This window comes from Zea mays, chromosome 6, assembly GCF_902167145.1.
Source record: "Zea mays cultivar B73 chromosome 6, Zm-B73-REFERENCE-NAM-5.0, whole genome shotgun sequence".
In the NCBI taxonomy this organism is placed as follows: Eukaryota; Viridiplantae; Streptophyta; class Magnoliopsida; order Poales; family Poaceae; genus Zea; species Zea mays.
Window position 1 is genome coordinate 162654741 of NC_050101.1, and position 12394 is coordinate 162667134.

Below are 12394 nucleotides of genomic sequence, written 5' to 3' on the forward strand. Positions count from 1 at the left end.
AACAAATTGGCTCAAAGTGAGACATCAGTGGATATTACGTTAGATGTGTAATATAGTTATTTTTGTAATTTTGAAATGCAGGAATTATGTAGTTAATTTCATGTGCGAAAATTATGTGTAACTAATGTGTTTTAATTTTTTGTACAAATTAGAATGTTTATGGACAAGGCAGTATGCGATTTGTTATGAAAAATAAAGAATGGAAAATAAAATGACTGGTAGTTGAGTTAGTTGAAAAAAATGTATATTTTATTGGGATGGTGAGGTTTAGACGAGAAATATAGGTTGAACCGCTGCAGAAGATGAAAGTATAGACGAAGAAATCTTCACTGTAGCACTATAGGATATATGAGAACGAATTTAGGGAAAAACCTCACCCACCAGCACTTACTGTTTGCCTCTGCTGGTGCGTTGCTGCTGCAGCAGCCGCAGCGCTGCTGCAACAATCAGGCATTCACTAGGGCGCAACCAGATCACGCACAGGCTGGTCGCTCGACCACCCCCACGCTTTGCTCTCTCGCTGCCTGCCCCCTCCCAGGACCCAGGTCCAGCGAGCGGGCCTCTGCTCCTTCCGCCCGCTGAATCTAGGGAGCGCGAGCTCTTCTTAAACGGGCGCACGCCGCGTGCGCGCCCGACCCGCTTGCCCCGCGCTCGGACGCGTCCCGATGCGCCTCCGCCGGCCGGAAAAACCCTACTAGTCCTAGGGCTCGCCTCGCCGCCCTGATGGGGGGCCGGCCGGGGTACCTCACCCTGCCGATCTTTTCCGTGGTCGCGGCGATCGGGTACGTCTACTACACCACGGTGTTCGTGGCCGTGCCGCGGTGGCTGGGCCTGTCCACGGCTGCGGGGGTAGCCAACGCCGCCGCGTTCACAGCGCTAGCAGCTGCCTGCCTCGCCACCTACGCCGTCGCCGTTCGCAGGGACCCCGGGCGGGTGCCCCCGGGTTTCGTGCCCGACGTCGAGGACGCCGAGAGCACCGTCCACGAGATCAAGCGCAAGGTGCGTTGGCGTGGCGTTGTCTCTCTCTCCCTTGCTCGCCTGCGGTTCGACGGGCGGGTTTCCGTTCGCTGTTAGGTGTTGGGGTTGTTTTGGATCTGCGGGTGGGAGAGGGCCTGCTGCTTCAAAATTTACTACCGTTCGTTTCAAACTTGGGGGCCTTCCTCAAAGCTTAGAAAATGCGATTCTGATGCAGCTTGGTTAGTATTTTTTTGGATAATTTTGGTACATATCTTTGATTCTAAATTTGACACCGTTCATTTGAAACTTAGGAAACTTATTCAAAGTCGAGCAAATGCGATTCAGATGCACCTTTGGTTGATAATTTTGGACCATTTTGGGTACAGATAGTTCTGCTCTAGAATTTTCCAGCTGATAGCTGGGACAATGGTAGGTAGACGTGTTACAAGTAGATAATTTAGATTTGAGAGTTCAGCCAGTACTTTTTACCAAGTGAGTGGATCTAGACTGATTTTTTTTTAATTTTCCCTAAGTTGATTTTGATTTATTCTCTAGATTATTAGTGCCTATTTGGTAGAGCTCCTGCTCCAGAATCTGGGAGATAAGTGATCCTATGACTAAGTCCTGTTTGTTTACCCTCTAGATTATATAATCCAGCTTAGATAAGGTGACAAATAAACATACATATTATTAGGTGGATTATATAATCTAGATACCTAGATTACGATAATCTATAAGCAGATCATTAGGTGCTTATATAATTCACTAGTTATGTGCCCGTGCGTTGCGACAGCGTATAAATTATTCGATAAATATAGTGCACAACAATTACATGAAAATGAACAACATATATATCATCAACCACATATCTCACAAATTAACACTAATGACATGAAATTTGTGCGCAATTCAAATAGTGATAAAATACATTGATATGCAAAAATATTATATGTTATTCTATATTTTTATTAGTGTTGGGGACTTGTTCTCAAATGCTATGAATTAAGAACAAGGCAACATAAAATGTTAAATGTTAATGTCCTTCGTCCAACGAAGCATTATTCTCTTGGGGATAATGGACCTTGGACGAAGGTTGATGATAATACGATTACGAAGGTTAAATCTTCGTGATCGAATCTTAATAGATTGTATAAGATAACATAAAATGTAGAGTATCAAAGGTAAATGAATCATAAACGAATCATATTATATCTACTCAGTATATTTAATCATTGAATACAGTTATACCTCTGCCTTGACATAGATTGGTTCCCGAATGATGCGCTTGCAAATACCGGGATCCGTGAACAGTAAAGGAATACTGTTCACTATTTATAGGCACAGGACACAGCCTGTGGGAAATTACAATTATGCCCCTTATAAGGGATTACAACAGCGACTTAAGCATTTATGGACTAAAAGGTCATTCTACTCTTAAGTCGGTTTGTAATTCGAAGCTTCATGAAGAGGATCCTTCGGTCATCTCATGCGGACAGCTTCAGCCGAAGCTGCTTCTTCCTACAAGACCTTCGGCGACGAAGCATAGTCCCAACAATTAGCATCACCAAAAGTAGACGTTTACATATCTTAAAAGATATATAAGATTGTACATGTGCTTTGTCATTGATAAAAAATAAATAATGATAAATATGCAGCGAATATTAATCAACACATTGATTCCATAGAAGAATAGTATATTGTATAAGTCTCGTGAGCATCCAAGGTAATGGTATCATCGAAATTAGGAAACAAAACGATAAAAAGGGGACAACAACAACAATTGGGCACATACTTGAACAACATACCCTAATTATTCATGCCCATTAGCAATTACCATGTACTTAGCATTGCTGGACTTTTATGAACTTTATGAGGACTGGATAGATATTTTCAAAAGCAACGTCTCATCTCTCACCTGGAAAGAGAAAAGGTTGGATATACTCTAACGTGATCAGAAAAAAAACTGAGATGTACTCTAATGATAATGAACTCAAGAAACGACTGCTAACCTTAGCTCTTGTCAGAACAATCTTGCCGGAAACAAAAATCAGCAACACGTTTTTTGGCTTCTTCATTCGATAGATCAAGCCAGGAAAGAGCTTTGCTTCATACTGGGAGTGAAAGGTCGAGCAAAATGTGAGGACAGTAGCTAGGAAAAATCAACAAGGTGACTGAGAGAATTATGTTAAAAAAGGATGAGGAATGCAACTTACTCTTAAATCAATTCACAATTAAAATAAAGAGAGGTCAGAAATTTGTGTAGCAACCTGATAGATGAATTAGGGAAAACAGTGATACCATAAAATCAATTCACAAAAGTGTGAAGATAGACATAGTTGACTCACAATTAAAATAAAGGAAGATCACAAATTTCTGTAGCAGACTGATAGATGAATTAGGAAAAAAACATTGACACCCTTAAATCAATTCACAAAAGTGTGAAGATAGACAACTGTGCCGCAACACATTTTTTTCCTAGTTCAAGATAGAGACACCGAACTGAAACAACACAGTGTATAGAAGTATGCACTAATAAGAAAAAGGATAGGGCTAAGGGGATTGGATCGCCTTGAACAGGTTAATCTTCGTGATCTGACAGGAACTGCAACACGTTGAACATATTAACCTGGTATATAGGACATAGTTTGAACCATCAAAAATTTTGGATAAGTCTACAGTTTCATATAAAATGTCGTGATCTGACAGGAACTATAGTTTCATATAAAGGAAACCATAATTTTTGAGGTCAGGTAGATATATTTTTAGACAAAACTCTGGACAACATACTGCATATCATATTAATGTTTGTTAAGAGAGGTGTGGTGTTCAGATTTGAGTGACTGATGTTTTAAAAAATAAAAAATATGACAAGTGCTAAAATAGCTCATGTGGTACACTCAATATACAAAATGCCGCACAGGACACATTGCCCACAAATATTGATTCAACTACATCTAAAACTCTATTTATTTACGGAAAGGGTGCACGGATGATTAAGCTACAGTCAATTAGAGAAAAGGAAACATATATAAAACATAGAAACACAAACCTGAATTGCCAGATGAACAGCCACACGAGTAGTTCTCTATTTTGTAAACCAAGTATGTTTGTGTTTCAGAGAGGTGTGGTGTTCAGATTTGAGGGCTCAGAGAGGTGTCTTCCATCTTATACTCGAGCATCGCAAGATCTGGACGGGGCTGGCGCGTAGAATGGGAAGTACACGAGCATCGCAAGATCCGGGCGGGGCTGGCGCGTAGAATGGGAAGAACGAGATGGCGGGTGGTCCTACACTTGCGATGGGATGCGGGCCGATGGTGGTCCTGTGCGCTGGATGGCGACGAGGGGATTGGGTTGCGATTCCTTCCATGGCGGCGAGGCGTGGATTGCGTTTGGGGCGTGGAGGATATGGGCGGGGCATCCGCGGTGCATGGGAAGAACGATTGGGCGGGGTGGTCCTGCGCGTGTGGGTCGTCGGCGATGGGATTCCTGCGTGCTGGATAGCGGCAAGGCGTGGATAGCGGCGAGGGGATGTGTTTCCTTAGCAGTGACGGGATTTTTCCTTCCATGGCCGATGCATTGATCGGTGAGGGGATTGCAGTGAGGACCATGCGGATGCAGGGGTAGAGGGGAGAGGGCGCGCACGAGGAAGAAGGGAGACACTAACATGTGGGTCGTATGCGTCGTGAGGAGGCAGAACCGTGCATCACGGTCTACGTTAGGTTCTTATAGAGTAGTAGAGATAAGCTGGATTATATAATCCTGGCAGGAAGCAAACAGGGCCTAAACATGTTTCTCTGTGATTCTCTAGGATAAACTCTGTTTCTCTATGACTATGTACGTGTGTGTGGAGTAATCAGGAGAAGCTACTTTCTTTTTATCTTCCGGCCTCCTAATTCATCTCAGTAAAAAAACTATTTGGCAGAAGACCCCTCCTGGATGGCAGAGCACCTCTGCCAAACAGGCCCTTAGTAGATGATTGCCCGTTTCTAGCTTCAGTAACTCCAAAGTGAATGCTCACTACAGTGACAGATTTTAGTTTGTCATAAAAAAGATGAGGAAGGGAGAGGGTAAGCTGAGTTGAGCACATTCTTTTAATTTGGAAAAATCATGGGCCAGCCCATCACTGTGTTATACTTTCTTGCTTCTACCTGAGAAAAGTAGTTTCTCATTAGTATGTACATCTCTACTTTTGCAGGGTGGTGACTTGAGATATTGCCAGAAATGTTGCCACTATAAACCTCCACGTGCACACCATTGCCGTGTTTGCAAGAGATGTGTTCTGAAAATGGTGCTGCTAGTGTTAATTCTTCGATTCCATTCTTCTAACTGCTCTCCAGTTTTGTATTTTCACCTAGTTCGCATGTGCAGGACCATCATTGCATTTGGATTAATAACTGTGTTGGACATGAGAACTACAAGATTTTCTTGGTCTTTGTATTATATGCTGTGGTTGCAAGCTTCTATGCATTGGTAATTGAGTTTCTTTGATTTACTCTAGCAACCATGTTTCCTGAGGCTTAGTGCATTACAATGTTTCATTTTGATATCAGATTCTGATCGTAGGGAGCGTTTTGCATAGTGTTCCTAAAGATGAGCAGCCAGGCAGCGATTCTTCTCGAACATCCATTGTGAGTACTCTGGAATGTCTACAGAAGTTGCTAGCTTCTTGTATGTTGATCTGAACCATCGCCAGGAATTCCCTTTGAATAATAATTTTGAAGAACTTATAAAATTGGCAGATTATCTGTGGGGTCATTCTTTCTCCATTAGCGTTAGCGCTGGCAGTGCTCTTAGGTTGGCATATTTACCTCATATTACAGAATAAAACTACAATTGAGGTTTGTGCCTTAATATTTTTCTCATTATGTCGGATAGTACTCTTGTTTATAGAAGTTTTGACAAGATTGTTATTAATGGCTTGCAGTACCATGAAGGAGTTAGAGCGATGTGGTTGGCAGAAAAAGGTGGAGACCTCTATCATCATCCATATGACCTTGGTGTCTATGAGAATCTTATTTCAGTAAGAACTTTTACCTATTCTGTGGTTCTCTATGAGAGCATAAATGTTGCACATATTCAATTTGAAGTGCAAAATGAGAATAGACCAGTATTTACTAAGAAATATTAATGAGAACCGACAATCTTCTTATCATCCGTCTAAAGCCGTCAACAAATTGGAATTGGTGTTTTGCTAGCCATAATCTGGATGTTCAATGCAGTCTGTTCAGGAGAAAGAAACAAGATGAAGACATAACATGAAAAATGATTTCATCAATATTTGACATGTTATGCTGCCATTATTCATTTTATTAGTCAAGTATTTCATATTTGATTTTTATTTTTCATTAGATATTTTAGATTTGTGCACACTTATTAAGTGGATAAACAAAGGGAGACAATATGCCCCTAACACAATTAAGGTTCACACATGTTATGCGCTGGATTGCATATTACACCCCATTAAGGCTATGACCAACAGATCGTGCATATAGCTGTGCAAAACACTGTTTTTGTGTCATAAACTGCATTATTTTAGAGTGAAGTTTGAAATGAGATATATGAATGAATAAACCATGCTGGCGCACTGCAGTGCATAGGTTTGGATGGGTTAGTTTGCATGTCATCGTTAGTTGGTGAGTTAGTTGCATTGCTTTTTTTGTTAAAATCTTAGAAGCTCTAGTCAGGAGCTAACGTCATCTATAGTGTAGTGTACCCATTCGGATTTAAGCAAACAAGGAATGAATTAGTCTCGTATCTAATAAAATATAAGGATCGTGGCACATCGTTAAACTTGTTTGTTCCCTAAACCACCAGTTGTGACTGATCAAGAGGTTTGGGCTCTTAAATTGTTGTAAATATTAAATTGAATAGTGAGCATATGCATACCTCTTCAAATATCATAACATCAAATAAAAATGATCACTTTTCAGCACCCAAAACATCAATCAATAAAGATTTGGTGTAACACATTTATGGTATACTACCTTAGTTGCTTTCATTATTTGGGATCAATGCTTCAGAGGACACCTTCCGTTATTTAGGATCGATGCTTCAGAGAGATGGTGATATTGATGAAGATGTTAGCCATAAAATCAAAGCGGGGTGGATGAAATGGCGTCAAGCATCGAGAGTCCTATGCGACAAGAGAGTGCCACAGAAGTTGAAAGGCAAGTTCTACAGGACAACGATTAGGCCTGCTATGTTATATGGGGTTGAATGTTGGCCTACTAAGAGACGACATATCCAATAACTAAGTGTCGCAGATGCGTATGTTGCGTTGGATACGTGGGCACACAAGATTGGACCAAGTGAGAAACGATGACATACACGATCGGCTAGGAGTAGCGCCAATTGAGGAAAAACTTATTCAACACCGGTTGAGATGGTTTGGGCATGTCCACTGGAGACCCCCAGAGGCACCAGTGCATAGAGGCATCATAAGATAGGACAATAATGTGAAGAGAGGTAGAGATCGATCAAACTTGACATGGGAGGAGTCAATCAAAAGGGATTTGAAGGAATGGAATATCCCAATGAAGTTATGTTTGGATAGAAGTGCTTGGAAAGAAGCTATCCACGTGCCCGAACCGTGATTATGCCTTTTTTCCTTTTAGTGCTCTCAAAATCTTTTCTCTCCCCTTTCTCTCTCTTTCCCCTTTTGGTGACATCTTGTTGGGTTTCAACTCTAGCCTACTCTAACTTGCTTGGGACTAAAAGGCTATGTTGATGTACCTTAGTTGCTTTCATCTTACCCACAATTGCATCACTTCCCATTAATGTTTCATTGGTTGTTTGCAGGTTCTTGGGCCTAACATATTTTGCTGGCTCTGCCCTGTATTGAATACTGTTGGAAATGGCCTTCGGTACCGTACATCCTATGATATTCCGGTATCTACACCACCAAAAAAAATAGCAGCACATTCACAATAGGTAGTAGTTGCTAATTTGTGAAAGGATTTCCCATTAAGCTGCTAGAACGTGTTTGGTCTGAACGATTCCGAAGGCAGGTCGTGTAACTCTGCAACATACAGGAGATGATGACTACCACAGCCTCTCGCCAGGTGTTTGTCCTGAATCGAGACATGAACTCTTAACCTTGTTTTTTATTTCATTCTTGACATACTTGATAATGTCTCGCTTGTAATCTGGAGTAGGCTGTTCTTACCAAAAAGAAAAAAAAACTGCAATTCTGTTGTAAAGTTAGTTCGTATGTTTGGGGGCCATGTAATGTAGCCAAGGGCCATGAAACCGATTTTCCCAGAGTATTTGTGTACATTTGTTTAAAATGAAATGTAACATCTGGTGTACTTTTGCGCGCCTAGGCATACGTAGGTAACCACTGAGAGCTACTTCAGGGCTTTCGGTTATCTCCATCGAGGAGATTGGTATGAATTGGAAGAAATTTTGACTTATTAGAGATTTAAACTTCCTCAATCTCGTTCAATCCACTTGGTTTGTGGTTGAAACAAACAAACATGCCCTCAAGAGTTCCTGTACAGAATTGCTAATCAATGATTTTTTAAGTGGCTAAAAAAACTGGAAGCATGTTTAAGCGGTGTTTGGTTACCTAGGTATTCTCGTGATGAGATAAATTTTATCTGCTAGAGTTTCAAACATTTTACTTTCCGTGTCTTGGATTGTGCTACATGAAAGAATTTCAAATATCAACCTCACATTGCATTTTATTGGGTAATGTGCAATATCCAGATTCTGAAAACCTGCTTGTTCCAAACGCGGCCTTATTCAGAAAATAATTTCTAAAATCTCGCTTCCAAAACCTTTTTATTCTTCCTCACGACCTTCCACACCTAAATTAGACGAAAGATTGGAACAGTCTCTTATTCTTGTCTCGTATCTTTTCACCTCTAGATTAACTGAAAGCTCGGAAGTTGGGATAGTTGTTGGAAAGCGTCTTTTTAATCTTAGCAAAAAAACAATATTGGAAATGAGTTTTGAAAACGCTTGCTGATACTCAGCATATTGATGGAAGTGGGTTTTGGGAACTGTCGGAGATGGTCCGGGCATAGGCCTAGAAGAACCGGAAAATTCAGTCTCGGTTCTTTGATTCTGTTTCGGTTATAAAAGTTTAGTAAAATAATAATAATTTTAGAGTTCAGCAAAATTTTATTACTTGGGGTTGTATGAATGGATTGACTAGGGTTCTATGATTGTATACTTAGGATTTGTAAAGGCTATATTAAGCTATGACTAAATTTTAGGACTAGTTTTGAAACACAATTTTTTCCAGGGATTTCTAATTTTTTAAGTGAAAATGAACTAATTTCACTTGAGAAAATTAAATTCTTTTAAGAAAATAGGGTTTCCAAACTAGTCTTATTGGTCTATTGGGCTTCTATTTATTTAGGTTTTTTTGGTTATTTTGGTTTTTTAAGTCTAGAACCGAAATTACTTTGGTTTTCTGAACCAAAATTACTAATACTCTTGGTTTTCACGGATTGGAGGTCTGAAACGATTACTAACTGGACTGCTTCTCTAATTTAAGGTCCATTCCTGACAATTGAACGGTCCTAACGGTTAATTCGATTTTGGTTATTTCGGTTTCAATTCAGATTAATTTGGTTTCATTCTTCGGTTTATTATTTTGTCCAGGACTATCCAGGCATATAGGTGTGTTGTGCCTCGTTCAGAGAGCTTATTGGTTGTGAACGCCTGAGGTGCGACACACTCACACACGTACATATTTGCTTGTAAAAAATTGTTTGAAAGTAAGGATACGAGAGAAATCGAAGGTGCTAAAATTCTATTGTTATTTAATTTGAATAATAAAAGGATTCGGTACCTTTGCTCCCATCCAAGCCCTAAATGAAAAAGTGAGGAGTACGAAAAAGATCCTAAATGAAAAAGTGAGGAGTACGAAAAAGATGGATCACTTTATTCCTCAAACTAAATACATTATAAATGAAAGATAGGACTCGTCCATAGATATGTAGACTATTTTAACAAACTCCGCAGTTCCAATATTTGAGTATTTGACATTCATGTACAAAACATGCAGCTTGTCGAACACGAACTGACCAACATGTCATCCCAAATCAGACATGCTATCTCATATCAGCAGCCACGCCAATCTGTGATGCATACGATACGGTTAGTGATCTACGTAGATACCAGACATTATTTATACTTAGGTCTTTTCGATACATTAGTCCACGCTACAACATCAAGCACAGTAACCAGCAAGTGACGGAGCAGTTTGAGGACGCTCCCACAATTATTTTCTTGGTTACAACAATAGTCAGCAGCAACGTCACGATCTATTTTCCCTTTCCCTTCCCCTTCCCCTTCTTGGCATCAAGCTTTGCTTGCACCCGGGCTGCTGCCGCGGCCTTCGCTTCCTCCCTCTTCTTTTTCTCCTCTTCTTTGGTAGCAGCAGCTAGCTCCCGTTGCTTCTTAAGTTCTCTGCACAGATTTATGCATCTATTACTTTATGATCACTATATAACTCTTAGACTCTGATCAAACGAACAAACTATATTTGGTTACAAGGTGCGGTGCATACACCGTTGTGATTTCTATCTCTGAATATTGCATTGTCATCAAGAGTTCACTCGAGGGAACATGTACAGTTGTGCTAAATCATATAATAACTGATTTTTTCTGTGCTATATGTTAAAGATGGAATGATAGGAGATGTCTTACTCAAGTCTGGCTTTCTCATCAGATACACTACCTAAGCTTGAACCTTTCCTCGGCCTGCAAGCTACTAGCTCCACCTCAAAAATAAGGGTTGCACTACATACACAAAGAATAACGACATTGTTAAATTGGGGAAACTCGTTACCACTTCGAAGATAGGTGGTAGAGGAACTCACTTAGGAGGTATCTCTGGTGGTGAGCCTGCAGCTCCATATGCATATTCTGATTTGCATGTAATTTTTGCAACCTCGCCAACCTTAATTTTTTTGGATATGCCAGACCATGTCACACAGAGATGGTGAAAGGCCAAAGCGAGAGACGCAAACGTTGACATACCTTCATAGTTCTTAAGGCTATATCCCATGCTTTGATGACAGCGCCTTGTCCAATTTCAAATGAGAAAATAGAGTTATCTTCATGGGTGGTATCGAAAACTTCACCAGTCTCAGCAAGTGTACCTTCGTAATGAACTATAGACAAGGTAAAATGGTAAGTATTCATATTTTCATGACTTTATTCGGGATACAGTATCTGAAATCTTGGCGATATGAAACAGCGGGTGCTCACTTTACAACATAAAGAAAATGCATGCAGCAGTTAATTGAGGACAGATAAGGTGAATTATGTACTAGAAAGAATTAACACTTAACAAAGAGGAGACCATATCAGAACTCAGTTATTGGCTGTTGTCCAATAAAACAGAAGTAATAAAAAGATATTGCTTGTGCAATGCTTGCTAGAAACGCAAGATATGTACAGTAGTGCCATACCATCAACCAAGGGCAGGCTCTCGGATGGCGCTATAGCATCATCTTTTGCTTTCCGCACTACTGTCTTAAGAACACCTCCATCCCCCGTTAGATCTATCATCTCTTCCATGACCTTAGCTGACCAAGACAAATTCAGAGAGAGCAATGGAAGAGCATTAGAATATTCTGGTTGGACCGATCTAGATCTAGCTACGAGGCACAATTAGTTGCGAAGGAAAATATCCACTTGCGCCAATCGTCTATTTTTTTGGTTTCTCTAGGTTGAATAGAGATATTCTTGGTTTATCACAGGATAGATAGATATTGGAAGACATGATTTGCAGAGAGGCATTCGTCAACGGATTAAACATCATGTAAATAACTTGGATTCAAGTGAGTAGGGGCGGACCCAGCAAAGGGACATGGAACCCGATGTTTTTTTGGCAAAAAGTTCGAAGTTAGGGGACATCAAATAGCTAAATAGCGTTAAGGTAGGGTTTGGCGCTTAGGAAGGGAAGAGAAGCGGTGGGGATACTTGGTGGGTGCTCGTCGCCGGCGAAGAAAGCGATGAAGGCCTCAGCAGTTGTCGTAGTGGGACGGCGCCGGCGGCGGTGGCCTACCCGTCGTCGCCTTGTCGGAGAGCGAGAGGGTGGAGAGAGACAGTGTGAGAGACGGACGGAGGGGTAAAATGGAAGGAATGAGGAATCCGGCGCCCGGCCGGCCTAGTATGGGTTATTCGGCCCAGGCCTTCTTCTGTACCGATCTTTTTTTTCCACACGTTTCTCTAATCTCTACTACTCTATATGTTAGCGCGTCCACACTGCTGCGTTCTGCCACCCGCAGGCAGCCGCCCCGCAGGCGCCCCGCAGCCGCAGCCGCGGCTTCCACCCATGGCGCCGTGGCTTCCATCAATCGCCAGCGCGCCCTCCGCACTCCTGCCATCCGAGAAAAGTCTTCCATCCATGGTGTCATTGCTGCAATTCCCCCCGCGATCCGCGCTACCTCCATTGCCCACGCGATCCACGCTCCCT

At 41.3% G+C, this 12394-nt stretch overlaps 2 protein-coding genes across 4 annotated transcripts; one reads left to right on the forward strand and one right to left on the reverse strand.

Moving 5' to 3' along the window:
- Positions 1-375: 375 nt before the first annotated feature.
- On the forward strand, positions 376-8278 carry LOC100282660 (palmitoyltransferase PFA4). 3 transcript variants are annotated; one of them, NM_001155568.1, is given in 7 exon segments: positions 634-999; positions 5153-5245; positions 5326-5427; positions 5508-5585; positions 5697-5795; positions 5882-5977; positions 7756-8237. In NM_001155568.1, coding segments are annotated over 7 exon segments (876 nt in total). In that variant the 5' UTR covers positions 634-723; the 3' UTR covers positions 7888-8237.
- A 1626-nt stretch (positions 8279-9904) lies between these two features.
- On the reverse strand, positions 9905-12116 carry LOC100280699 (uncharacterized). Its single transcript, NM_001153618.2, has 6 exons — positions 11899-12116; positions 11385-11501; positions 10951-11084; positions 10791-10870; positions 10618-10710; positions 9905-10377 (listed from the first exon to the last, which is right to left on the reverse strand). The coding sequence occupies exons 2-6, from the start codon at positions 11491-11493 to the stop codon at positions 10233-10235; spliced, it is 561 nt and encodes a 186-aa protein (NP_001147090.1). The 5' UTR covers positions 11494-11501; positions 11899-12116; the 3' UTR covers positions 9905-10232.
- Between the last annotated feature and the right edge of the window lie 278 nt (positions 12117-12394).

Excerpts from the sequence above, each read along its gene's own strand:
- LOC100282660 (XM_008649644.3), top strand. The coding sequence starts at position 724 with ATGGGGGGCCGGCCGGGGTACCTCACCCTGCCGATCTTTTCCGTGGTC. Across the intron at positions 1,000-5,152 it reads TCCACGAGATCAAGCGCAAG|GGTGGTGACTTGAGATATTG; the intron begins GTGCGTTGGCGT and ends CTACTTTTGCAG. Across the intron at positions 5,978-7,755 it reads TCTATGAGAATCTTATTTCA|GTTCTTGGGCCTAACATATT; the intron begins GTAAGAACTTTT and ends GGTTGTTTGCAG.
- LOC100280699 (NM_001153618.2), bottom strand. The coding sequence starts at position 11,493 with ATGGAAGAGATGATAGATCTAACGGGGGATGGAGGTGTTCTTAAGACA. Across the intron at positions 10,871-10,950 it reads TAGCCTTAAGAACTATGAAG|GTTGGCGAGGTTGCAAAAAT; the intron begins GTATGTCAACGT and ends AAAAAAATTAAG. Across the intron at positions 10,711-10,790 it reads CCACCAGAGATACCTCCTAA|TGCAACCCTTATTTTTGAGG; the intron begins GTGAGTTCCTCT and ends TTGTGTATGTAG.